The sequence below is a fragment of the Sturnira hondurensis genome, unplaced genomic scaffold (genome assembly GCF_014824575.4).
Source record: "Sturnira hondurensis isolate 20B ecotype Veracruz unplaced genomic scaffold, ASM1482457v3 Scaffold0000880, whole genome shotgun sequence".
NCBI classification, from domain to species: domain Eukaryota; kingdom Metazoa; phylum Chordata; class Mammalia; order Chiroptera; family Phyllostomidae; genus Sturnira; species Sturnira hondurensis.
The window spans coordinates 7,878,838-7,903,670 of record NW_028073511.1 but is presented as its reverse complement, the minus strand read 5'-3'; the positions used below and the strand labels follow the sequence as shown (position 1 = coordinate 7,903,670).

The following is a 24,833-nucleotide window of genomic DNA, read 5'->3' as shown; positions in this document are numbered from 1 at the left end:
CCTGTGGACGGGAAAAGTGTGGTGCTGTTAAAAAGACCAAATCAGTGATAGCAAAAGAGGTGTTGGTTCATTTAGAAAAGAAGTGGAGAATGGTAAAGCATAATGGTTTCTTTCGTTTAAGCAATTATTTACAAACTTATGGATTAAGATTTTGGACATCTTATAGATGGAGGAAAAGAAAAGAGATTTTTTAAGATACAGGGAGAAAAGGAGCTGCAATCTTAGAGAAGACTGGAGCAGGGAACTCAAGATCATAAAAGAAAGCGTCAGTCCTGGCAAGAAATAGAAGTAAAGAAAGAAAAGGCTTGGAAAGATAGAGAATGACTCAGACCTCTGAAGAAGAAAGTGGAGGAAGATTTCATTGCAGCAACATGAAGCCAAGACTATCCGATGAGGGTGAAGGGGCGGAGATTGGGACAGGGGCTCTGAGGAAAGAGAAGTAGAAGAAAAAAGCATGACTGCCACTGAGGAAGGCCCAAGCTGAGGTAGCATGGCCCGGAGTTCAGTCAGCAAGGATGGGGCTTCTGTACAAACACGGATGTGGGAAAACAGAGACAGGGCTTCTGCCAAAATAGATAAATGTTGTAAGGTGAAGATGGTGAGCCACGGCGTGAGGACTCTGGGGATGACTCTGGGACAAATGGAGCGACAGTAGGAAGAGGGACACCAGACTAGGAGAGCAGAGAAAGGTAGATAGATCAGGAAGCCTGCGGAGAACACAGGGCAGGCTCAGCAGGGCCGAGGGGGAGAAAAGGACAAGGTGTTTGGTTTTAGAGCTTAAAAAGAAAAATGACATCTCTTTGTCTCTGTGCCTTTGTTTACAGATACAGTTCGGGCCACACATCTTGGCACTAAATTATAGCTGAGCCAAACTTTCATGCATGTTCATCTAATCTATCTGAACTCATTGATAGCTTCTGGAAAGCAGGGAACTTACTTGATATTCTGTCTGCAACCCTGCCTCTTAGCACAGTGCTCAGCAGAAGCCTGCCCTACATAACTCTCTGGTGATTGAGTGGATGAAAGGCGATCAGCCAGAGAGCAAGATCGAAAACTGGAGAAGCCAATGACTTGATCATTCCAACTGGACAAACAACTCCTAGACAGAGGCTAATCGTACTCCATGCTTCCTTCCCCATCTCCCAGCATCTATTTGGTTGTCCTGCTCCCAAAATTCCGTCTTCAGTCCTCTCTGCCTTCTTACTTCAAGCAATTTGAACACCCAGCTGGAGAAAGTATTCCAGATGAGGCAATGCTAATCCCAGAACTTCAGTCATAGAAAGGGTCATAAAAGATCACTTGGCCTACATTCATCATTTTGTACATTGGGAACCTTGAAAGAGAACCCACATGAATGAACAGAATTGCATTGACTTGTTCAAATTCACACTGCTGGCTACTGCCAAAGCCAAGATCAGAAATAAGATCTTTCAAATATTACACTTTTCTGAAAGGACAAAGCCAGCTCCATTTGCTATTGTGGCACCATTTCCTAGCAGGCCTGTGACCTGATTAACCACGATTGCCCTTTTACCCTTCTGAGCCTGTTCCCAGGACTGGAAACTACTGGAAGCAAGAACAGAACTAACCGGTCCCTACAGCCACAGGCAGAAGACGACAGGGGCAGGAACTGTAAGCCTCTGGTTACAGTTCCTCCACTGGAACTCCCCACAGCCCTGGGGCCGCACGGCAGCCACCCCCACCCTTTTAATCCAATTGTAATGCAATAAAAACTCAAAGCCCCACCCCTCAATGCAGGTGTATCTCTCCACACCCCCACTTTCTTTCTTGGAGAGTGAATAAAAACTTTTTTTCTCTACACTTTCTTTTCTTTTTGAATTCTCTCACAGCCCACCTCATTGACCACCCTAACATTTCTTTGGCACTCTATCACATGATACCAGAGTCATCATGTTTTCTATCCATCTTCATGCCAAATTCTAATGCATTTCTGAAGGAATTAAAAATTTTTCGATTTCACATTTCTTCTTGAATTAAAGTAGCTAATGAAAGATTATCTCAAAAGGGGATTGGAGAAGGGGAGTTAATTGACTGAGCACATACTGAGGGACAAGCACTGTGCTGGGAATTTTACATATTTTCTCTCGTTTATTCCTCATACCACCACTAGTTCTTACTCTCTTACAAATGAGGAAACTAACTCAATAAATATACTAAGGCCCTTCCTAAACCTACTCAACTAAGTGGTACACAAACGATCCACGTCTGGTGGCTCCCCAAGCCCATCCTCTTTCACTTGAACTATTCAATGAGGTCTATTTTCTCATCAACTCTCCCATCACAGGAGAAGCTATTCGGGGCTCTGAGGGAAAAGCTTATGGTAAAATGAAAACGTTAGAGGTGTGGATTTCTAAAGCACGTGGATAATGGGGAATTCAAGGTGAGTTCCACTTTTCACAGTATAGCCGGCTGTCTCCTTCAAAGAAAGAAAACAATTTCATCATCTCACTGTTCTTGGGAATGAGACAAAGGTGTTATACCTTCAAAGGCCTGGCTATTCTAGTTTTCAAATTATCCCTCTCTTATCATCCAAGAGAAAAGGAAGCCTCTGAAACCCAACCTGTTTGGCAATTCTCTTCCTATTTGATCTTACCCCAAAGTGCCTTCTTTGTCACCATGGAGATTTGATCAAACTCGTGCTCATCCACTTAATTTTGCAATCTCTTACTGAATGGCTGCTTTTTCTTCTTAGGCCAAAGAACAGCAAGTTTTTAAATGAATTCTTCTTCGGAAACAGAGTCGCAGACAAGTTGTTCCACCCTAGTTCGGGACATGGCGATTTGGTAACAGACAAGATTAAATCTGTTATTGTTTATACAACACAACTCAGGATGTTTGATGTAAGACTTGAAAAAAGGAAAGGTACACCAGGTGTGTTAACTATTGTTTGTCAAACTTTTCTGAGTTTGTTTCACTCAGCAAGTATCTATTGAGCCATGTCAATATCTTGACTTTTGACTAGGGAGCTATAAAGATGATTAAGTTATGAACTTCGGCCCAAAGAACTCAAAAGCTGCCCAGGGACACGGAGAAGTAAACTTACTCTAGTATAATGTCATACATGCTATCACACAGCCACATGAGGGAAAGAACCAGAGGAAGGAACAACTAAGCCTGTTCAAATGAGGGTAGAGAAAGTACAGAGGACATTAGACATTAGAAAAGGCTTCTCAGCCCTGGCTGGGTGGTTTGGTTTGTTGGAGTGTCATTTCTGTACACCAAAAGGTTATGGGCTGGGGTCCCGCTCAGGGTACCTAAACTAGGTTGCAGATTCCATCGCCAACTGGGGCACCTATGGGAAGCAACTGATTAATATTTCTCACATTGATGTTTCTCTCTCTCTCTCCCTAAAATCAATGAAAACATATCCTTGGGTGAAGATTAAGAAAAAACAAAACAAAAAAGAAAAGGCTTCTGCCCTCGCTGGTGTGGTTCAGTGCATTGAATGCCAGCCCGTGAACCAAGGAGTTGCCGGTTTAATTCCCAGTCAGGACACATGCCTGGGTTGTGGGCCAGGTCCCCAGTGAAGGCATGTGAGAGGTAACCACACATTGATGTTTCTCTCCCTCTCTATCTCCCTCCCTTCCCCTGTCTCTAAAAATAAATAAATAAAATCTTAAAAGGCTTCTCAGATAAGGTACCATTTGAGTTTGGCCTTAAAGGCTGGATTCATGGGAATTCAATAAGCAGAGCAGGGGAAGTGAAAAGAAAACAACACCTAACAGAGCCTGGGGAGGATAACAGGGACCAGGTAGTTAAGAAACAGCGATCTAATGGGATCAGCATAGGGAGCCTGAGGTTTGTGGGGACTGGTAGGCAGTGGAGATAGAAAACCAAACGGGGATGAAGGAAGTCAAGGCTCTGGGTGCCACACCTGTACACGTTTACCTAACTTGGTGGCAGGGGGAGTGTTAAATGATAAGTTGTCCTGTTAGGACTTTGGACTTCAAATTAGGGATAATGAAACTTTGTTGGTGAGGGAAGGACGTAATCTGATCTGGGTTCTTAAAAAGTTCATTTTTCCTTAGGATGTGAAGGAGAGACTTATTGTGGAATTGAGAGGTCCAGGCAAAAGGAGAGGCTGGGATGCCAGTCATGCGGTTTGTGTGACCAAGTAGGTAAGCAGTCTAGGCCAGAACAGAAGGGACAAAGGGGAGGAGCAAGGGGGAAAAATGACACAGATTAGAATTTTTTAAGGTAGAATTACCAGGTGACAGATCAAATGAGATGGATGATGAACCACCAAGTCCTAGACTTGGGAAGGTTTCCCAGGAGGCGCAGGACAACATTCTGCTTGGCCAGAACTTTAGTCACATAATCATACCTAAGAGCACTGGAAGCTGGGAAATGTAGTCTTTTTTAAAAAAGATTTTATTTATTTATCTTTAGAGGGGATGAGAAGGAGAGAGGGAGAGAAATGTCAATGTATGGTTGCCTCTCATGCGTCCCCTGCTGGGAACTGGCCTGCAACCCAGGCATGTGCCCTGCCTGGGAATCGAACCGCGATCCTCTGGTTCGCAGGCCCGTGCTCAATCCACTGAGCTACACCAGCCAGGGCTGAAATGTAGTCTTTATTAATCTGGGCGGCTACACAATCAGTTGACAATAAGTGTGGAGCTATCCTGGGGGGAAATAGCAATCTCTACCACTTGTACCTGCTATGTTATTTCAGTTATCTTTTTTCCTTTCTCCTCTCTGAGGCTGTGAGCTCCTCATGTCCTTATTATAATTTTTGAAGTACCAAAGTATGTCTGATACATAATAGATACTCAGTATGTGTTAAAATGAAATGTTTCATCCCCCCTTTTCCCTTTGAGCTTGATTTCAGCTGATTCCTGCACCTTTTGCACATTCGTATCTATTTTCATCAAACTCCTGCTCTTCCTTCACGGATCAGCAGTGCATTGGCCACAAAGCAGTCACTGCTCAGAATGAGGACAACTGTTATTTTCATTATAGAAAGTGGGTACTTACATTTTTAAAAATTAAAATTTTACTAGAACTGGTAGAAGTGGGCAGCATAAATAAAATAAATTTAAAAATGAAGCAAAATTCAAGGCAATATGGTAGTTTTGGTGATTTCTCTAGTGCCAAGATATATAATCAGGTTTTAACTATAAAGACAGAGAAGGATAGAAAAAGCATGTTGGCTGGAAGAGTACTAAGGAAGGGGAAGGAATTAACAATGATTCTGAGTCTGGAAACTAGGATAATTGTGCACAACTGGCAGAAATAGAAAAAGGCCATAGTTGGAATGTGTGTGAGGAGATGGGGGTGTTGGAGAGCGATTTTATGGCAAAGATGTGGCAAAACTAATCCTTATATATATTGAATTTCTATCATTTTTCAAGAAAATAAACATGTCTAAGTGACCACACTGAAAATGTGGCAATGAGTTGATGAATTTTCACAAGCAAAATAAAAAGCATTTACAAGTTTGGTTGGTCCTTTCCCCAGTTCTTTTCCCATGTGGCTGTGTTATAGCACGTGTGACATTATACAAAAGTTAGTTTACCTCTCTGCACCCCTGGGCAGATTTTGAATTCTTTGCTTTCGAAGAGAGAGATGAAAGGAGAGAGAGAAACGTTGATGTGAGAGAAAAGCATTGATTGGTTGCCTTATGGAGGTACCTGGACTGAAGACCATAGGCGCCTGACCGGGAATTGAACCTGCAACCTAGGCATGTTCCCTGATTGAGAATTGAACCTGTAGCCTTTTGGCTACAGTGATGCTCCAACCAACTGAGCTGAACTGGCCAGGGCTACAAATTTTAAAGTAACAAATATACCTTTGTCTCTCCCCCATTTTTAAATAGCCATGTAACTCCCTAAAAAAACCCAAACAAACAAAACTTATGATGGTATTGACCAGTCACGTGAATCGTTGAAGAAATAGTTGAAACTGTTATGTATGGAGACATAATGCATATATCCCACTCTTTTGAACTTTTGGAAATAGCTAAAGAAATTCAGGTATAATCTCTCCCCACAATTCTATAGAGAGCGGTAATGTTTTCTAGAATGTCTTCGAATTCTACCAGATATATTTTATGGCTTTTCTCCTATCCAACATTTCAGGACAATTCTTTTCTTTACTGATGACTGTTTGAAAGAATAGATTGGAAATAATCCTTATATTAATTTTCAGCATCTTTCAAAGTGTGCACAAAGACCAAAAGCACAGTATAGTAATCAGAAAACAAATAGTTGACACCTCTGGATACCTTCAAGAGTATTGGGTTTTGAGTTTTGAAACAAAAATTGAGAAAATGTGTTTATCTTGAAGTTGAAAGGACCAAGGAAAGCTAGAATAAACCTAAGACCACATAGGGCTTACAAGTGAATGGTGTGGACCAGAGGGCCAAAGACTTGATTTCAATAAAGTATGCCATGTGCTGTCAGTGCCTGGATGGTGGAGCCCAAAGTTAGGACATTCTGCCTCTCTCTAGGGGAAACAAAGCAAGGGATGCCAGATCCTCTCTCACATTTGGAACGGTGGGAGATGTCCATCATCCGTGAGTATGCTCTGGCTTTTCTTACTTCTGAAGAGGGGTACTACCTTTCTTTCCACCTGTCCACATCTATCAAAGGCATTTGCAACTCAATTAAAACATTTTAATAAAGTATGTGTTTTTTATCTCTATAATAATCCGATTAAAAAAAACTCTTATTAGGAAAACATACCTGCCCACACATTTAAGGATTTCCAAGGTCTCTGGAGGACCATCCTAACTGCACTGGCCTCTGGGTTTGGAGTCCTTAGTCTGGATTTCCTTAGCTGCATTCATTAGCCCGAAGGTCTTCAAACTTCACCCCACATTAAAATCACCTGGAGAACTTAAAAAAATCCAAATGCCCACGCTACACCCAATTCCGATTAAATCAGAATCTCTGGTGGGACCAGGCACCAACATAGAGCATAATATATGTTTTAAATTCTCCTGCTGATTCTAAAGCTCAGCCAAGTTTGAGAACCAACTCACTGGTCTCTTTTTGGCACGCGGTTGATCTAAGTGCTCTGTGGTCGTTGGCTGTTTTTTAATCCTTGAGTCAGAAACAATAGAAAGGCGTCGATCGCAGATATAATTTACTCAGAATCATCGTGGAAAAAAGAAGTACATTTGGGTCGGGGTGTGCAAGCCTTCACAGTGATTTCCTTGTCAGTAAGCAGCTGCAATTTTTTCAGTGAACGCCAAGGGGCACCCTCTTCCTCCTCGCTCTACCTGGAACGNAGCCAAGTTTGCGAACCAACTCACTGGTCTCTTTTTGGCACGCGGTCGATCTAAGTGCTCTGTGGTCGTTGGCTGTTTTTTAATCCTTGAGTCAGAAACAATAGAAAGGCGTCGATCGCAGATATAATTTACTCAGAATCATCGTGGAAAAAAGAAGTACATTTGGGTCGAGGTGTGCAAGCCTTCACAGTGATTTCCTTGTCAGTAAGCAGCTGCAATTTTTTCAGCGAACGCCAAGGGGCACCCTCTTCCTCCTCGCTCTACCTGGAACGCCTTCCCAGTTCGGATGCACAAAGAGCCCTGCCTCTTCCCGGGTGACATCACAAAAGGCCGATCCTCCGCCCCATCGGCGCCACCACGTGTGTCCCCACGCCCGGCGGCCACCGACTTAGTCCCTCGCCGGCGGGTCTCGGCAGCGGAGGAGGGTGGCTGGCAGTGGCTGGAGGCTTCGCTATGGGAAGTTGTTTCTTTGCTTTCTCGCGCCCAGCCCTCTTCCCTAGTTCTCCGCAACCGCTGTCGGAGGAAAGCACCGGGAGGCGCCGGTTGCAGCCGGGGCTGTCTCACCCCGCCCGGGTGGCCGCGCCGCTGGGCAGGTGCTGAGCACCGGGAGAGCCTCGGTTGCCGCCTCCCTCCTCTGCCCGGCTGCCCGGCTGCCGCAGTGCATATGGGGTGTTGGAGGTAGATGGGCTCCCGGCCGGGGAGGCGGCGGTGGATGCGGCGCTGGGCAGAAGCAGCCGCCGATTCCAGCTGCCGGAGAGCCACGCGTGCCCGGCGCCCCTTCGAGCCCGGGGCTCAGCCATGGGGACCTCTGCGAGCGGCACCTCAGCTTTCGCCTCCTGCAGCCACTTCGCGGGAGCCACGATGATCGCGGGCTCCCTCCTCCTGGTGAGCGATCGGGGGGCCGCGCGGGAGCAGTGGGAGCAGCTCTCCCGGGGAGGGGCGGGTGCCCGGGCTAGAGCTGGCGTTGGGGGCAGTGCGTGTGGTGGAGCTGCGGGGTCGCGGGGTCGGGCCGGCTAGGTTAAGGGGCTTGCAATGGAAGGCAACACTCCGGAGGACTCCGAGGGGTCATTTGGGGGGAGTCGCAGGGCTGAGCTGGGACTTGGGGAATGACGGCGAATTGTTTTCCTTGCCATCGGGCTTCCCTGGAGGAGGCGCTAGAGGTGGTAGCTGGGCTTCCTTAGCGTTTCAGGGCTTTTCCCCTACTCGGTCCCCTCGTGCCCCCACCTTCCTCCCCCTCCCCAGCCACTCGCCGCTGCTCTCTCCGGGTGGTGTGGGCCCCGGGCTGTAGTGCTGGGCGCCGAGGGTTGGCCGCTGCTGGCGCTTTGTTGCAGCTGCAGTGTCATGTCGGGATGCTACCGCAGTGGGAGAGTGGTACCGGTGCGCACCGGACGCTGGAGACGGCGGTACGCGGCGCCTGGCATTCCCCAGTAGAGCGCAAGCCGCCCCTCCCCCACCTCTGCTCCTTGGCTCGGGTGGGTCCCAGTTTTTGCTCGCCAAAAAAAAAAAAGAAAAGAAAAGAACCCTCAGACCCAATCTCCGGCGCCTCCGAGCGCCGGCTCCCAGCCAGCCAGAGAGCTTGCACTTGAGGGGGGGAAGGGGGAGAGAGATCTACATAAAGAAAGATGAATTGTCTTTCGTCTTTTCTAAGCGCCCTTTACCTGAGGCCAGACAGGTGACCCTGCAGGGTTGGGGCAGATTCTTCACCAACTGCATTCAGCCCTACGCATATCCTATATCTAGTCCTCCATCAGCTATCTAGTCAAAGCCTGAAACCACTTCTGACCCAGAACTTATCCCTAACTTAACACCATCCCTTCCCACTTTTCTAAATGTTAGAGGGGAGTGGGCGAGTTAAGTTTCTTAATTCTTAACGGAATTAAGAAAATTCAGTTGAGATCACACACCAGAGCCATCGTAAGCTTCCCATGGCATTTTTTTTTTTTTTTTTTTTTTGCAGGGAAGGTGAAGGTTCTTAGCTAAAAAACCAACAAATTTTTTTTAAAAGCCATGAAAAAAACAACAACAACAAAAAACAAGAGCCTAAAGGCAGGCTTGCTGTCTCCTTCTGGGAAAGGGTTTAGTGCCTGGCCAGCCAAGATCTGCTTAGATCCCAGCCCAGTGCAGTTGCTATGGCCTGGGAATTCATCCTACAGACACTGTGGTTTTCCGTGGGAGCGAGTGTTTTAAGGGGAAGAGAGAGACTAGAGAAAAGTTTGGTGCTGTTAGCATTTATAATGAAGCAAGTCCCAATCTGCCTTCAGAGACACTTTTCTGCCCATTTAGAGTAAGTAGTGGCAAAGTCAAGACAGGTTTCCGCGGAACAAGTGTGGTGGGTGGGGACCACTAGGGGGTCCTTTCAAACACAACCTGAATTGACAGTCTTGCTGTGGAAGGAAACCCTGCTAATCCATCAGTAATCTTACTATCAGTGGAATTAAGGCCATCCTTGAGTTTCCTCCTTCTCTGCCTTGAATCTACTCTATGGGTTCCCACCAACACAACTGATCGTTATGCTCCCCATAGAATCCACTCCTACATTAACTCTTAAGTCAATATATTTCATTTATTTTACCTTTTAGTATGAGATAAGTGTTTAAGGTAAGGTCTTGATATAATCCAAGGGTATAGGTTGCTTTAACCACCTGAGAAAGACCTCAGCTCCTTTTCCTAAATTATTAAACTCTGTTATGTAAAAATTGTGCTGGACTTGTAACCGAAGACCTGATAATTAAATTTCGCTATCTCTTTAAGATTTATTTATTTTCAGAGAGGGGAAGGAGAAAGAGAGGAAGAGAAAAATTGATTTGGGAGAGATACATCTATCTCACAGGTGCCTCTTCAGGGACTTGGCCACTTGGCCCGCAACCCAGGCATGTGCCCTGACCAAGAATCGAACCAGTGATCATTTCCTTTGCAGGCCGGTGCTCAAGCCACCGAGTCACACCAGCTGGGGCAAATTTTGGCTATCTCTTTAAAAAATGAAATTTATAGTGGAGGTTAGAAGCAACCCCAAGGTGTTAACTAAAACAGGTATCCTTAGTCTCCTGGTAACTATAATGGAAAGGTTCTTATTCAATTCATGGAATGGCCTAGGGTTGATCCCTTTGTCCTAAAGAGTGATTGAGAGGGTGAGTCTTGAGTTACTGGGGCTGGCTATGCTGTAACCCCAAGCAGGGTGGAGAGGCAATGTCTTTTTTTTTCCCCCATGCCCACTCTTCAAGCTCCAGTTCTTGAGACAGGTGTTGTTAACATATAAAACGATGGTCTCATGTCATTGTCCTAAGGATTATTTATCCCGTTGAATTCTTGACTGTGTGCAAATGACAAACACCAAGCCCAGAACTCAGGTAAAACTGTCAGGTGTTCAGAACACTCCAGGGAAAGGTGGGGAGGTTAGTGACCTTACCCATACATTGCAGTTAGATTAGAAAAGAACCCAGTATGTCCTGTTTATTATGCCTTTCAGTTACCCCTCTTATTTCAGATCCCTCCTGAGCTGTGTCTCAACTTTTGTTATTGTCACATGTTTGATGTGTTTTCTTGTCACGACAGACTTAACTGTACGGAAGAGAACTTATTATAAGCTTTAAAAAATCAAGTAAATATGTATAGTTATGATATGTATAATATAGTACACTTATGGATAATATACATAACACATAGTATGGTTATGTCTATGTAAATTACTATGTGTCAGGTGCTTTATATGCAGTATCTTATTTACTGTCAGCATTTCTGTGAAGCAGGTGCTAGTCTCTCCATTTTACAGGTGAGAGAATGGAAGCTGCAGAGTCTTCACTGGTTTGCCCTGGACCACACAGCTCACAAGTGAGGGCACTGGGGCTGGACCCTAGGACTGCCTGACCCCTCAGCTCATGCTGTCCCCACTCCTTTGCCACATTGACAATTTCGAAAGTCCAAACTGCTAGATGATGAAATGTAGCAGGAGAGGAGGCTCACTAGGGGAAAGTTGGGACTGGTGTTTTGCTTCGTTGCAAAGCATTAATGAACATTACATGAGTGTCTTTGGAAAGAGGTGTTCTTGCCACTTGTGCTTCTGTTTCTGGTGAGTGGTGTCTGCATGGTATTGGAAAGTAAACCATAAACTGAAAGTCAAAATATTACATGTTCCAGGCCAAAAGTCTGGAGAGAAGATAAATAAGACCTATAGGTTTGTGCCACTTTGAAGGAATGCCTACAAGAGCTTGCCCGGTGTGATTCCAGGTGTCTTGTGCCCTCAGGGAACCTGCTTGGACTAGACGGATAGAATGTTGGCAGTGGGGCAGTTACAAGAGAAGGAAACCATAACTGCCAAGGAAATGAAGTCTGAAATTTTGAAAACAACTATTCTGCATACATTATGCATTCCGGATAGAGGGACATTTGCTGTAAGAGCCTGCTCAGCTGTGTGGTAGCTTAGAAAACACCAGCAGTAGGGATCTTCTCTGTTTTTGTGACTGGGTGTCTAGCTTAGTGCCATCTCCTGGCCTTCACTTGTCAAAGTTAATTATCAGTATCTTGGCCCTTGACTTTGATTCTTTGACTGGGCAGTCAGGGAGTGTGGGGGCTGAAGTCCTGAATGGACTTGATGGCAAGTTCCAGTAGAACTTTGAATGAGAGCCGATATCATATACAAAAGATTTTTATCTTTTTCCGTATACCTTAACTCCAGAATTCTAAGGTGTAAAAGTTGGAAGGGAAGCCTGGAGGGGAAAACACCCAGCCTGGATTATTTTTCTTACTAATAAATCTACATTGAACAAGTTCCGAGACAGGCAGTGGAATCCAAGGATGAATTAGGATTTGGATCTTGCCCGCAGGCACAATTTATATAGTATGTAGTGTTTGTCTTGGCCAGTGTGCCTGGCTGAATGTGCCTTGCCACTTGGTTGGAGTGTCGACCCATTAATCAGAAGGTTGCCAGTTTGATTCCCGGTCAGGCAGGGCATATGCCTAAGTTGTGCATTCTGTCCATAGTCAAGAGCATAGGATCCGCAGACTGGGTGCATTTGGGACTGGGTGCATTTGGGACTGGGTGCAGCCAATTGATGCTTCTCTCTCCAATCAATGTTTCTCTTTTTCCCTTCCTTTCTCTTTAAAAAAGCAATGACAGAAAATGGCTTTGGGTGAGAACAACAAAAAAAATGTATGTGGCCCTCAGTCCTGCTGATTGGGTTTCACTCTCTCATGTGGAATTACCAGACAAATGTACAAAAAGCAATACACAAAATGTGATTGATGTGAAAACCTTTAGAAACATGAAGTAAATTTGCTGTTAGTCTGAAAGTCAGAGGAAGAGAAATCTGCCAAGTTTTGTAATGACGTACGTTAGCTTCAGTGGGGAAAGTGACTTAGAGTCAGCAGCATGGGTCACGCAGGCCTGTACTGGAATGCAGGCTTTCTGACTTACCCCACGACTCTCCCTCCCATCCCTGCTGTCAAAATGTATAGAATGTGATCAAGCTTTCTTTTTTTATCTGAACTGGTTCTAAAGGCATATGCATGAATCTGCCTCAGGTCCAGTCTACACGGAAGAAACAAACAAAACTGCAGTGTAAATAAAATACACAAGCAAACTGAAATAACAAGAAAAAAATGTTCTTGTAATGGAACATATACTAACAACTTAGACCAAGAAAAAACAAACAAAACAAAAACCTGAGGCTAACTAGGCAGAGATCTACCAACTGACTAAATTATACGTTAGTGTGGTTCAGTTTGGACAAAGTCCAAATTGGTAAGCGCACTCTTTGGGTTTGGTACACACAGTTAATGCCATGTTTTCCAGGACAGTTTGCAGAAGGCCCCTTTCTCTGGGCATGTCTTTATTGGATAAGGGCAAGTGGGTGTGAACCGCTGGGCTGACTTGATCTAGCAAGTGGTTCCTGTACTTTATGCATTGTAAATCAGAAGGCAGAGACCTCACACTTGAACTTCATACTTGACTCAGTCCCTGAAAATGAGAGGTAGAGCCTCTTTGGAGACTCTGTAGGCAAGTTGCAAATTGGTTTTGTACTCAGCTGGCACTTTATAAAGCCTGTAAACGATAATTAATTGGCTTAAGTAAAGTTTATTAAGTTATTTTTTTGGGAATGGGACATGGTCAGATGCCTCATCAGACTTTTTGGGGGGCCAGTATGAATTAAGTGACTTTTCATTTTGGTGGCTCCGATGCTTGTATTCCGGTATGCACTAGTACTCGGATGACCTTCTTCCCCTAAAGCAGGCCTGGCAAATTCTGGTGGTACCAGGTCTCTGGCAACTTCCTGGCAGACTCAGGTGCTTCTCTTCTGTGGCAAGAAGAGCCCAGGTTACCTCATTACTTCTGGGCATGTGCCCGATGACCATTTGGAGCAGGCTCAGTCTGGACTGGCAGGCACTGATGTGTCTGCTTGACAGAATGAAAACTGAAGCCATCATAGGAGTCAACTTGGTCCCTAAAATTAAATCTCTATTTGGCGTTAGCTGGACACCGGGCTTTGTTGCTGCCGGAGTAGCAGCTGCTGAGCTTTGCTTCTTTAGGAGTAGAGCTGAGATCGTGAGTCAATACTGGCCTTGCCCCAGTGTTTGTATTTGTCAAATAGCAAAAATAAACAGGAATCCTAAATTGGCTTGAATGCTGCCACCTGGCTTTTCTACCACCTCCCATTTCCAGCCTGGGTCCAAGAGGAGAGGAGCTGGGCCAAGGTCGTAATCTGGGAGGAACCTGGCAGGTGCCTGTGAGTGTTGCTGGATTTGGGACTGCAGGGAGGTGGGGCTCCCTGGTGTTGGCTGTTGATTCAAAGCAGCAGTGATCTCCTCTCCTTGAGGGGTGCTAACGGCTGCCAGGAATGGTTCGTGCTCCGTGGTCTTGGAGACGACCGATGTTTGCAGTGGTGGGAAAGTTGTGCTCTGAGGGACCTCAGAGAGGGTGGGTCTGGGCAGGTTGTGGGTGGGTAGTGAGGGCACTGAGCTATATAGCCCCACCTTCTCTTTAGAATATTTGAAAATTATCTCTAAGGGTTTGTCTTAAAAGCAAAAACACGAGCAGGGACTTAGGAAGCTAAGGCCTAGCAAGGCTCATTATCTGATCTTTGTATAATTTTCCATTTGCTCTTCTGCCGCCAGAAGTGCCTGGTGTCTCAGTCCCTTGGAGCCATTTGCAGATCTGTTTCAGGAGGAGGAACATGACTTTAATGGATTTAGGAGGGAGGGGAGGAGTGAGTCCTTCAGTCCTGGAATCAAATGAGAGCAGCCGTGGATTCAGGAGGACTTGAACACTGAGAACTCAGAAGGAGGAATATTAGTGGCTGTTCATATTAATCACTGATATTGGTATTTTTATTGAGTACTTAACCATTGACTACTTTACCATTGAATGCCTTTTAATAATGATCTCAGTTAATCGTACAAGAGTTACAGCATTTGCCCCATTTTATACATAAAGAATGAGGTGTAAAGGAGGTTATGGTGAAGCAATTGGCAACTGCTAGATGGAGGATTCAGATCTCGGCCACCGTGGCTTTACACACACTGCTATTCTGCCAAGTTGTGGGTAGGGGACAAGTGACCTTAATTTACTGGAAATTTGTTTTCTGTTACGGGAATGATATTTCCCGAGAGCTGAACATTCTCTTTCCATCCGATGAGCACTTCTGCTCCGTGATGGCACTTGGACTTTTAGCCCAAACAGCCAAAGTATGAGCAACCTGTGTGTGTGGCTTGGAAGGGGAGGGCCGGACTCATTGGCGAGCATTTTCCTATGGCGTGACTCTGACGGGCAGTGGTGCCATGGTTGAGATGGAAAGAGACGCTTGCAAATTGAAATGTTATAAATAGGGGATGGTTACTTTACTTTCCTGCTTCTTGGGTTGCTTTTGAAAAATATTTGCTTAGTGAGTAACAGTGTGAGATGGAGTCTACTTAGCAATAGTTTCAACTCATTCATCCTGAGAAATTGAGGACCTTTTAGGGTTTTCTTTGCTGCCAGCCTGATTATTTGTATGGGATTAGTGCATGAGTTTGCATCACTGGTTGTTAATATTTCCTTTGTTAACTTCTCATTTCAGGTCTCTTAGAAACTGGTTTGGACTCCGTGATTGTTGAGGTTTATCAGACTCCCTTGTAGTGCTCCTGTAAGCAAGCTTTTAATCGTATCTCTTCATAGGCTGTAGATACTGAGTAAACTAAAGAGAGGCAAAGGGCAAGAGGAAATTTAATCACTGGTTCTGGGGAAAGAGGTTAGAATTCTGGTTTCCCAAAGAACCTTTGAGACAAGACCATTATCTGATTTCGTTCTCAGGATGGGCAGGTCAGCTTAATAAGGATTAGGAAGAGCAGGAGGGTTGGGGAGGGGAAAAAGCTTCACAGGCAAGTGGTGACAGGTTTCCAGAATAAGTTAACTGGTTATTATTCACGCCTTGCTCTTCCTTTGCATTTAGAAATCTAGGCTCCTCTCTCGCTCTTTTTGGGTTTGAATCTTTTGGGTGTTAAAACGTGGTCCAGGAAAAAATACAAAACCTGTCAAGGTTTGGGTGTGCTTCTTTCCTTGTTTGGAATGCTCAGGGCCAGGGCTGTTACTCCGTTTCAACTTCTTCAAGATGACAGTGTGCTAGTCATCTTTGTGTTTCTGGCTCAATGCCGTGACACCTAGTAGTTAAGCAATAAACGATTGTTGAAGGAATTCCAGAAGGATGTTGCTCTAAACTAACTGTTCATTCTAGACAAGTTAGAGGGCAGCCGGAGTGTGAGCTGTATCTTACTCCCGAGATCTATAATTCAAGGGTATTTGAGTTACTAACAGAACATTCTAAACTTAAGCAAGTTGGCAGACCAGAAGAAGTAGGGTATGGAATTCTCTTTGTGAGTCTTCCCAAGTCATTTCTATTCTCTGATGACAGTGTATGAACATTTATGTGTAGTTAAAACTAATGTACTTGCTTGTGTTCTGCCTTTTTCATGTAGCTATTTTCTATCGTCTTACAGAGATTATTTTTATATTTCATTTAATAAATATGATGCATCTCTTAAATGTCAGGCATTGTTAGACTCTGGGTCTGTATATGCTAGTAAAAGGTTATTTATGGTTCCTCTCTTGGAGTTCATAGCCTAACAGGGAAGACAAAAGGGGCAATATGTAAGGATGAGCCAGCCTTTAAGAACAGAAGGAAGAGTGTGCTAGAAAGAGGGAACAGCATGTGGAATGGCACAGAGGTAAGAAAGATCCCGCATGTTAAAAAATTAGAAAGGTCATGTGGTTGGCGCTCAGCAAATAGGGGCAAAGGGCATGTGGATTGAGGGTAAAGAAGCAGCAAGGGCCAGATCATATAAACCTTTTTAAAGGTGTGAAAGTGTCAGGATATCACTCAGAGTACAGTGGACAGCAGGGTTATAATGTATCTTAAATAAATTTTTTTTAAGAGATTGCTGTGGCAGCTCTGTGGAGAATGGATTGGAGAGGGAAGCCTAGACAGACGCAAGAGACCAGTTGAAATCTGCTGTAGTGCAAGGGAGAGATGATATTTCTGGGGTGGTGTTACTGAAGATGGGGATTAACAGATTTAAAAGATTTTGGAGAGTTTGCCGATGGTGAAAGATGGGGGTGGGCAGGGTTGAAGGAAAGCACTCGTTTAGTCTGACTCCCCAGTTCTTGAGCTGAGTCTGGTGGTTGATTACTTTGAAGGGGAGGCGGGGGGGAGGATTGGAGTGGACTGGGGAACCCAAAGTTTGGATGGGTGTTAGTAAGTTTAACGTACTCATGATTCTTATCAGTTCAAGTCTTCATGCCTACCATTTCTAATGGCCACTTTTCCCCGGCTAGCAGTGTGTCCAGCCATCCAACTTTTGTGGGACACTTGGATTGTTGTCATTGTTCTCCCACTGCGAGCAAGCAGCACTGGTGAAGTTGTCTCTGTGCAAACCAGAGGCTCTTTTTCTTTTTGGATTGTTACCAAAAGAGAAGGGTATTTGAGGCCCATTCCCCAAGGTGGAATCCCTGGGTCATGGGAAACGAAGGAACAGTTTTATGGCTCTTGCTGCATATTTCCAGATTGCCCAGAGACAGACTAGATTAATTTAAAGGGCCACCAGCAACCTGTACATGTGCCCTTTACCCCACAAGCCTGCCAGCATTGGAGTTTGTCATTTTAATTTATTTATGCTGCTTTAATAGACATAGGGAGATATCCTTGATTGTGTAAGTTTGCACCCCAGCGGTTGTGAGGGATGTCATACATTTATCCATGAGATGATTACCTGTACTGATATCACCCGCTGTCCCAACTATTGAGTGGAATTTTTGTTAACCTCATTTGCAGTGATTCTTTGTATTTTCAGTTATAAGTTTTTTTGAAGTCCTCACCTAAGGATATATTTATTGACTTTAGAGAGGGAGGGGTGGAGGGAGACTGAGAGAGGACCATTGATGTGGGAGAGAAACAGTGATTGGGTGTATGCGCCCAGGCCCACAGTCTAGGGGTCAAACCCACAACATTTTGGTGAATGGGGTGATGCTCCAACCAAGTGAGCCGCCTGGCCGGGGCGAGTTGTAAGTTTTTATTAGCTATGTGTAACATATATTTTTACATTCTACTTTTAATATTGGTATATTCAGTAACAAAAAATGAGGTTAATATTTTTAAATCCATTTGTGTCTGAGAGTATCTTCTTTGTTATTGCTGGTTTGAATAGTCGGAAATGATCTCCTTACACATGGGCTGGATAAACGTATGTGATTGCTTTGAATTGTACATTTGATCATTTTCACGTGGGGGTGGTTGACTTTAGTGGACTTCAGTGTCACGTTGGTGGTGAGCACTACATCAGTGTGCCCTGCAGGTTGTCCGTGCACCTTGCAGTGAGGAAGGGATGATATGGTCAAGAGCGTTTCAGAACTGCCATGTTCAACTACAGCACCATCTTCTGTAGCCAGGTGGCAGCCATACTGCCAGGGCCTGCTGGAGCCGTCAGCAGCTAATGGTAACTGTGCCTCTCTGAGACAGGGCTGCAACTGGGAGCATTTCCTAAACCTTTAGGCCAGGGATGGGTAACCTTTATCTGTGAAGAGCTGCCTAGTGAGTGTTTTTGGCTCTGTGGCCCATGGCCTCTCTGTGGAGAGGACTCAGCCCTGCCTTTGCAGTACTTTGAAGCAGTACTTTAAGCCATACCTAAAAGAGTGGGGTGGCTGTGTTCTGATAAAACTTGATTCGTGGACACTGACATTTGAATTTCAAATAATTTCCGTGTGTCACAAATATTGTTCTTCTTTTGGTGCCCCCCTCCCTGCCCAAACTATTTAAAATGTAAACAGCATTCTTAGCTTCTGGGCTGTAAAAAAGTAGACAACGGGCCGGAATTTGTTCGCCCATGTTTTAGACCCTAGAATCATGAACATCCGGTGGGACTAGATCCAAGGACGTCACTCTGGAAACGCTGACGGAAATGGCGCCCCGCTTGTCTACAGTGTGCTTCCTAATAGCAGGGCCTCGCTCCTCTGCTGCGTTCTCTCGTCTACTATATACTAAGTTTATACTCTACATCTGTTTTGAAATGCCCCCTAGTTGGTCTTTTACCTCAGTTTGTAGGCTCTATTTTTTGTTTTGTAGAGTGCTCCAATCTAGAGAGGTATATTTTCAGATTATAGCTTTTTTTAAAATCTGGAGTCTTCGAATTTAAATTGGGACATTTAAAAAGATTATCGATTCTCTAATCCCAAGGGAATAAAGCTAAAATACTGTGAAATGATACGTAGGAGGAGTGATAATTAAAATAACATTCATGGAGCACTCTTTGTGTCACGCTTGTCCTATCTGCTTTACCTGTAGTAACAATTCTGAAAACCATGTTAAGAGAGTAGATGTTGCTCAGTGGATGGTGTAGCTCAGTGGGTGGAGCACGGGCCTGCAAACCGAGGGGTCGCTGGTTCAATTCCTGGTCCGGGCACATATGCTTCTCTAAGACAGGGCTGCAGTCAGGGTTGCAGGCTAGGTCCCTAGTGGGGGAGCATATGAGAAGCAGCCACACATTGGTGTTTCTCTCCCTCTCTTTCTCCTTCCCCTCTCTCTAAAAAAATAAATAAATAAAATCTTTTTTAAAAAGAGAGAGAGGTGGAGACAGGGCTGCCCGGATCCCCTTGCTGGGACCTGCTTAAGTGGGCCTGCTTAGCACACTGCAGGTTAAAATAGGTTTCATTTATACATTCTGGCTGGAACTGCTGCACTGGCTGGTGTTGATACTGTCGCCTTGGTTTGTATCAGGATTCTTAGTGAGCACAGAAGAGTATTTCCCCTGAACCTTTACCACTGTCTTCTTAGCAAAGTGGCTTCTGCACGTAGCTGAGGGTCTCAGCCAATAGAAGTGTCAGTTGCAGCAGATGGAAGGCGATGAGGGTCCGTGGTTCACAGACTGAGTGCTGAGTGCACGCTCTTCTGCATTGCAGGTTCCAGGCAAGACAGCAGCTGGGTCAGGTCTTCCCGTTTTTTCCTTTTCCCAGTGTCCCCTAAGCTCTCCTCCTTCCAGTCCTATAGTCAGCACGTTCTAGCTTTGGCATTCTCTATATTTGCAGTTTTGACTGTTACAGTGCCTACTTTTGCCCTAGCAACAGAAGGCTTTTTTAAATCAGAGGGGATAGTAGGAAATGAATGCAAGAGCTAACCAAATTTATATAACATTACCGGGAACAAATCTATCTATGCTTTCCCCTTGCAGCTTTTCCCTTCATACGTTCTTTTTTCCCTTCAAATCTAGAGAATTCCCAGCAGTCAGTTCCTTGCTATTACCAATTTAATGTGCTGCTCAAAATAAAATGGTCAGAAATTCTGGGGGTGTCTAGCTCTGCCTGGCTTTTGATTGTCTGTTAGCATGTTTTCTAGTGACCATCTCAGAAGTAAATCTTGGTTGTCTTATCTTTGTTATAATATTGACAGTAACTGAGGTTTTTCTTAAAATACTAGTTTTATGCAGTATGAAATTTTTTTTTATATTAAGCTCATGAAGTATTCCTGCTTGCCCAATATGAATACACAAAAGTTTATCACTGCTTTCAATGAATTTTGTGAAGAATGAGGTCAATTTGCCCTGACAAAGTGTCATTATTTAGTGTGGCTCAGTTGACTGGGCATCGTCTTGCCAAGCGGTTCTGTTCTCCTTCAAGGCACCTACCTAGACTGCGTGCTCGGTTCCTGGTCAGGGTGCATGTGGGAGGCAACCCACTGATATTTCTCTCACCTGGATGTTTTCCTCCCTTTCTTTCTCCCTCCCTTCCCCCTCTCCCCCTTCTCCCTCTCTAAAAATAAATAAATAAGTAAAATCTCTTAAAAAATTATTGCAATTTGATAGGGAATAAGAATAACATAAATTATGTTACACTTGTAAACTACAAGGAAATTTTTCCCCACTTGCTTGGAGGATGAGGTCATAGGATACGAATCATTAAAGATATATTGGCATCCATGTTCTGACATGTATTAGCATAGCTGCACGTGTCTTGTCTTCAGTCAGGCCCATATCTGTGCCCTAAAGTAGAAGTGACACGGGACAGGAGTAGTGTGGGTGACTCCAGTGAGTGAGGGGGCCCTGGAAGCATTTATAGCTCGTCATTTTAGAGCTCCCTCTTCCTTGCTTTGCAATTTGCTTTGTCTTGGACTTTACCATTTAATCTCCTCGGCAAGTATTTATAGTTTTTCCATATCCTGTACAGTTTGGGCTGCTTCACCGATATTTGCTTTTTTATCCACTACTGGTGAAGTATGTGTCCTGGGTAAATGAAAATTTCTAAATAACTAAAGTTTAAACTAGGGTGGATCACTAATAACCTCTGGAGAATAATATTGTGATACTGCTTATAATTCTAAGCATCAAATTAGTATAATCTTTTTTATTAAAACAAAGGGGGATGTTTTAAACTCATCATTACATTTGCTTGTCACTTTAAGTACCATGCTGAGCATCATACTTGTGAACCAGTTATGGTTCTGTTAAAACAGAATGATACCCTCTGGGTTTCTGGAGATGAAACTATTTGCTCTTATCCAAAGGGTGCCAGATGATTTCATCTCTGAGTTATTGTGAGTGTGCAGTGAAGGCTCTTTGGTTTTCTCACAGTTGCTTTTATTCCTGTGCTCATGTCCAACGGCCTGCTGTACCACCACACTTTAATTGGCTGCTTCTAGTTTGTTCAGGTCTGCAGATCCATTCATTTAGTCCACAGAAGCTTGTCAGGCACACCATGAATCAGGTGTTGGCCTTGAGGGCTTTGACAGCATCACTATGGAAAACAGACTCTATCCTTGACTTCCTGGACCTTGTGCCTCAGAGGGGAAAGAGGACACACTCAATGGAAAAATTTGTCAGTACAAAATTATGGAAGTCATAGGGAAAATAAAAGGAATGAAGGGAGACAGTGAAACCTAATTTAAGTTGAGGGAGAAGAGGGCAGGGATGGCATTTCAGAAGATGCCCTATCTCTGTGAAAGATTTTGCGTCTTCTTCTAAGTTATGTGGACCACTATTGAGAGTTTGAAGCAGGAAGTAAAATTCTCAGACTTGGTGTGTGAAGGAGAGTGCGTGTCGGAAAGGAAGCCAAGAACTCTGTACTTACTGCTGGGTTCTAAAAGAGGCCTGAGGCTCCTGGTCCGAGCATTTCAGGCCTTTCTTTGGACTGATCAATGAAGTATTGGCAGACTTTTTTTTAAAAAAAGCATCAGATAGTAAATATATAAGTTTGCGGGCCGTGTGGTCTCTTTTGTAACTCTTCAGCTCTGCCATTGTAGCTTGAAAGCAATAGCCAGATGAGTGATGGAATTACAATAGAACTTACAAGAATGAGTGGCACGGGGGTTTAGTTTTCTGACTTCTGGCTCAGAGGATGCTTTATCTGTTACTTTTGTCATCTTCGTTTTGAAGTGGTTGAGCAAGCGAGGAAATGCAATCTTCATGGTTGTCCCTGGCCTTGAGCTGCTTCTAATCATTTTGGGAAGAACATAAAAACATACACTTATGAGGCCATCAACAACATTACAAGACAGTATGTAATTAGACACCTACATGATGAACAGAAACAGGAAATGTGGTGGATGGTTGCTCATCTGATTGGAATTTGGTTGTCCAGGAAATATTGTACAGGCTTTATAGAGAAGGTGAAAGTTGACAATCGCAGAGGCTAGAATTGACTACAACTTAGTCCGACCTGCTAATTTTACAAGCAAGGAAAACCAGGTCCAACCGATCTTAAAGCAGTGTTTGGACAAGAATACAAGCCTTCTGTTTTCTAAATCTTTGTCCAGCTGTTCTTTCTACTTTAGATGGGGTCTGCCCAGAGGCTGAAAACACATGTATGGTATTAATGTCAATACTATATCCTATTAATACTATGTCATGTTAGTAGGAGGGAGGAGGAGGAAGAGGTTCCAAGTTGTGGGTTGTACGGAAACTTCTTTTGTCCCTGAAGAAAGCGGTTCTTAAAAGACCGAGAACGGCACGGTGGTAGCTGTCATTTGGGATGAGAAAGAAACAAAAGAGAAATGGGTGGGGAGTGGGAATCAAAGGAGGGAAATATGGATTATAGAGAAATGGTTGCCTACACTCACAGAGGGACAAGGAGGCAATCTACATGTCCCCAGAGGGAAGTGCCCACAATAAGGCATAGCCGCACGGTCGAAGAGAACTTGACCATTCTAAAGAGGGAAGCAGTCCATCTGTTCTGACATGGAAAAATTCAGTGATGCAGCTCATATGAGGAGATGGACACAGTCCAGTCACAGAATGGCGTGTATGGCCTGTCCGCTTTGGACGAAACCGAAGCAGCCAACCTGAAGTGTGTGAGTGTGTGTATGTGTAAGTGCTCAGGGCAGGTCTGCACCAAAATTAACAGCGAGTGTGTCCAGGGGATGTGTGGATTTGAGCAGATACTTAAACATTTTATTCTATTTGGTGGTTGCGGGAACTATTACAAGAATGTTTAAAAATAATGAAACAAGCACAGTATTTCAACAAGAAGTGCCAGGTTGGAAAAGAGGCAGGGGAGAGACCGTGGAACTGGGCTGCTTCCCATGTATTTCTCAGGATCAGAGAATATTCAAGCCAGAGGGGTCTGGCCTTAGTTCAGAGGGTCCAAAAGTGGGAGGGGCGTCAGATTTGGAAAGCTTAAAAACAAAACACGTTCCTGGCTCCATTGCAGAACCACCTGAACTTAAGTGATGGGACTGAGGCTGTGAGTTTTTTAAAAAGCTTCCCAGGTAATTCTGTTGCGGCACCCGAGGTCTGAGGCCTTGGTGAACCTCTGGTTTAGTTTCCCCACCTCTGTGCACACGAAGGAATGGGGGCTCTTCATCAGGTAGGACTCAACCTTGGGTGTTCACTTTCCAGTGACTGTGTCTCCTGATTCAGGTGTTTTCCCTAACAGAAGCATTTAGGTATCATTAAATTGTCTTAACACTACATCTTATAGGGAACAGTCTTAAATGTTGATTTCGAACTTGATCTTTGTCCTCCTACTACCCATGGCTTTGCCCTTTGAATTATCTTTGGGAATGATTTTTATATGATTTTAATTTTTTTACAAACCAGAGAGCTGGCCACTAGGCTGGTGGAAAAAGCTGTAGTTTTAGATCATGAGTCCTCAGCTGACTAAAGGGCCTTAAGAAAATAATTTTTCTCAGGTGTCACCTCTGTCTCTGTTAAGGGAGAAGGACCTGGCACTTCTTTCTCTGGGCAGGGATTCAGTGAGGATGAACAGCCCAAGGGACAGTCCCTTTGGCTTTGTAGCAGGGGGAGTAAACCTTCCTTCAGATGAATTCTTACTTGGAAGCCCCCTAGCAAATTGGCAAAGCAGAGCCGCTGTGTTTGAGGCAGATGGGGAGCTCAGAGTCCTATCTCCTGTTTCTGCCCTGACGTGCACCCTCCTGGCCCATGGGACAGCCCAAGAAATGTGTTTGGTACTATGCCTTCTTGAGTCCAACTTGAAAACCATTGCTTTTTTCCTCTTTCTCCTCCCATTCATAATTATTTCCCAGATCCAGCTGATCTGACCTCTCATATCTGTTGCCTTCTCCTTCCATGACCTCACCCTTGTCTACATCACCCCAACTTCACCTTTAAGAAGGTTTGCATATCTACTGTGTTCCCCAACCACTTTCACTGTCCACTCTGCAACCAGATAACCCTTTTTATTCCTAAATGTGATTGTCTGCCTCTATCCCCAACCTCCAGTATAAACGTACAGTGATTTCTCAGTGCATTTCGGGTTGTGATCAAATTGGGGAGCCTCTCCAAGTGTAACCGTGGCCACTGCGTTGCATCTGGATGTAGAGCCACACAAGTGTCTTGGTTGCTGAGCTGAGCTTCCTCTGCTTCAGACTTTTGTTTGGGGGCTCCCTCTGCCCAGTCCCCTTCCACTAACCCTGTCCAGACTTAAGTTGTGTTCCTCCGTCCTTCAGAAGTACTCCAAAACTTTTCTCTAGTATCTCTCAGCTGGGGGGTACCTGCTAAACCCTTTCTCACAGAAATCTATTTCTCCTTCTCTGCAGTAATCTCAATTCTAATTAAGCAATTACTGATATAATTAGTTGTTTCTGTCTGTCTTCTTCTAGAAGGTAAATGCCATAAG

General features: G+C 44.4%; 1 protein-coding gene across 2 annotated transcripts in view; it reads left to right on the top strand.

Annotated features, from left to right (window-relative positions):
- Positions 1–7,592: 7,592 nt before the first annotated feature.
- Positions 7,593–24,833, top strand: part of TNFRSF21 (TNF receptor superfamily member 21) — a 64,257-nt gene continuing 47,016 nt past the window's right edge. The window contains exon 1 of one of the 2 annotated variants that reach the window (XM_037054441.1): positions 7,593–8,137. In XM_037054441.1, the coding sequence (XP_036910336.1) occupies positions 8,051–8,137 (87 nt within the window). In that variant the 5' untranslated portion in view covers positions 7,593–8,050. The remainder of the gene's footprint in view (positions 8,138–24,833) is intronic. The other variant, XM_037054438.1, reaches the window with a different exon arrangement.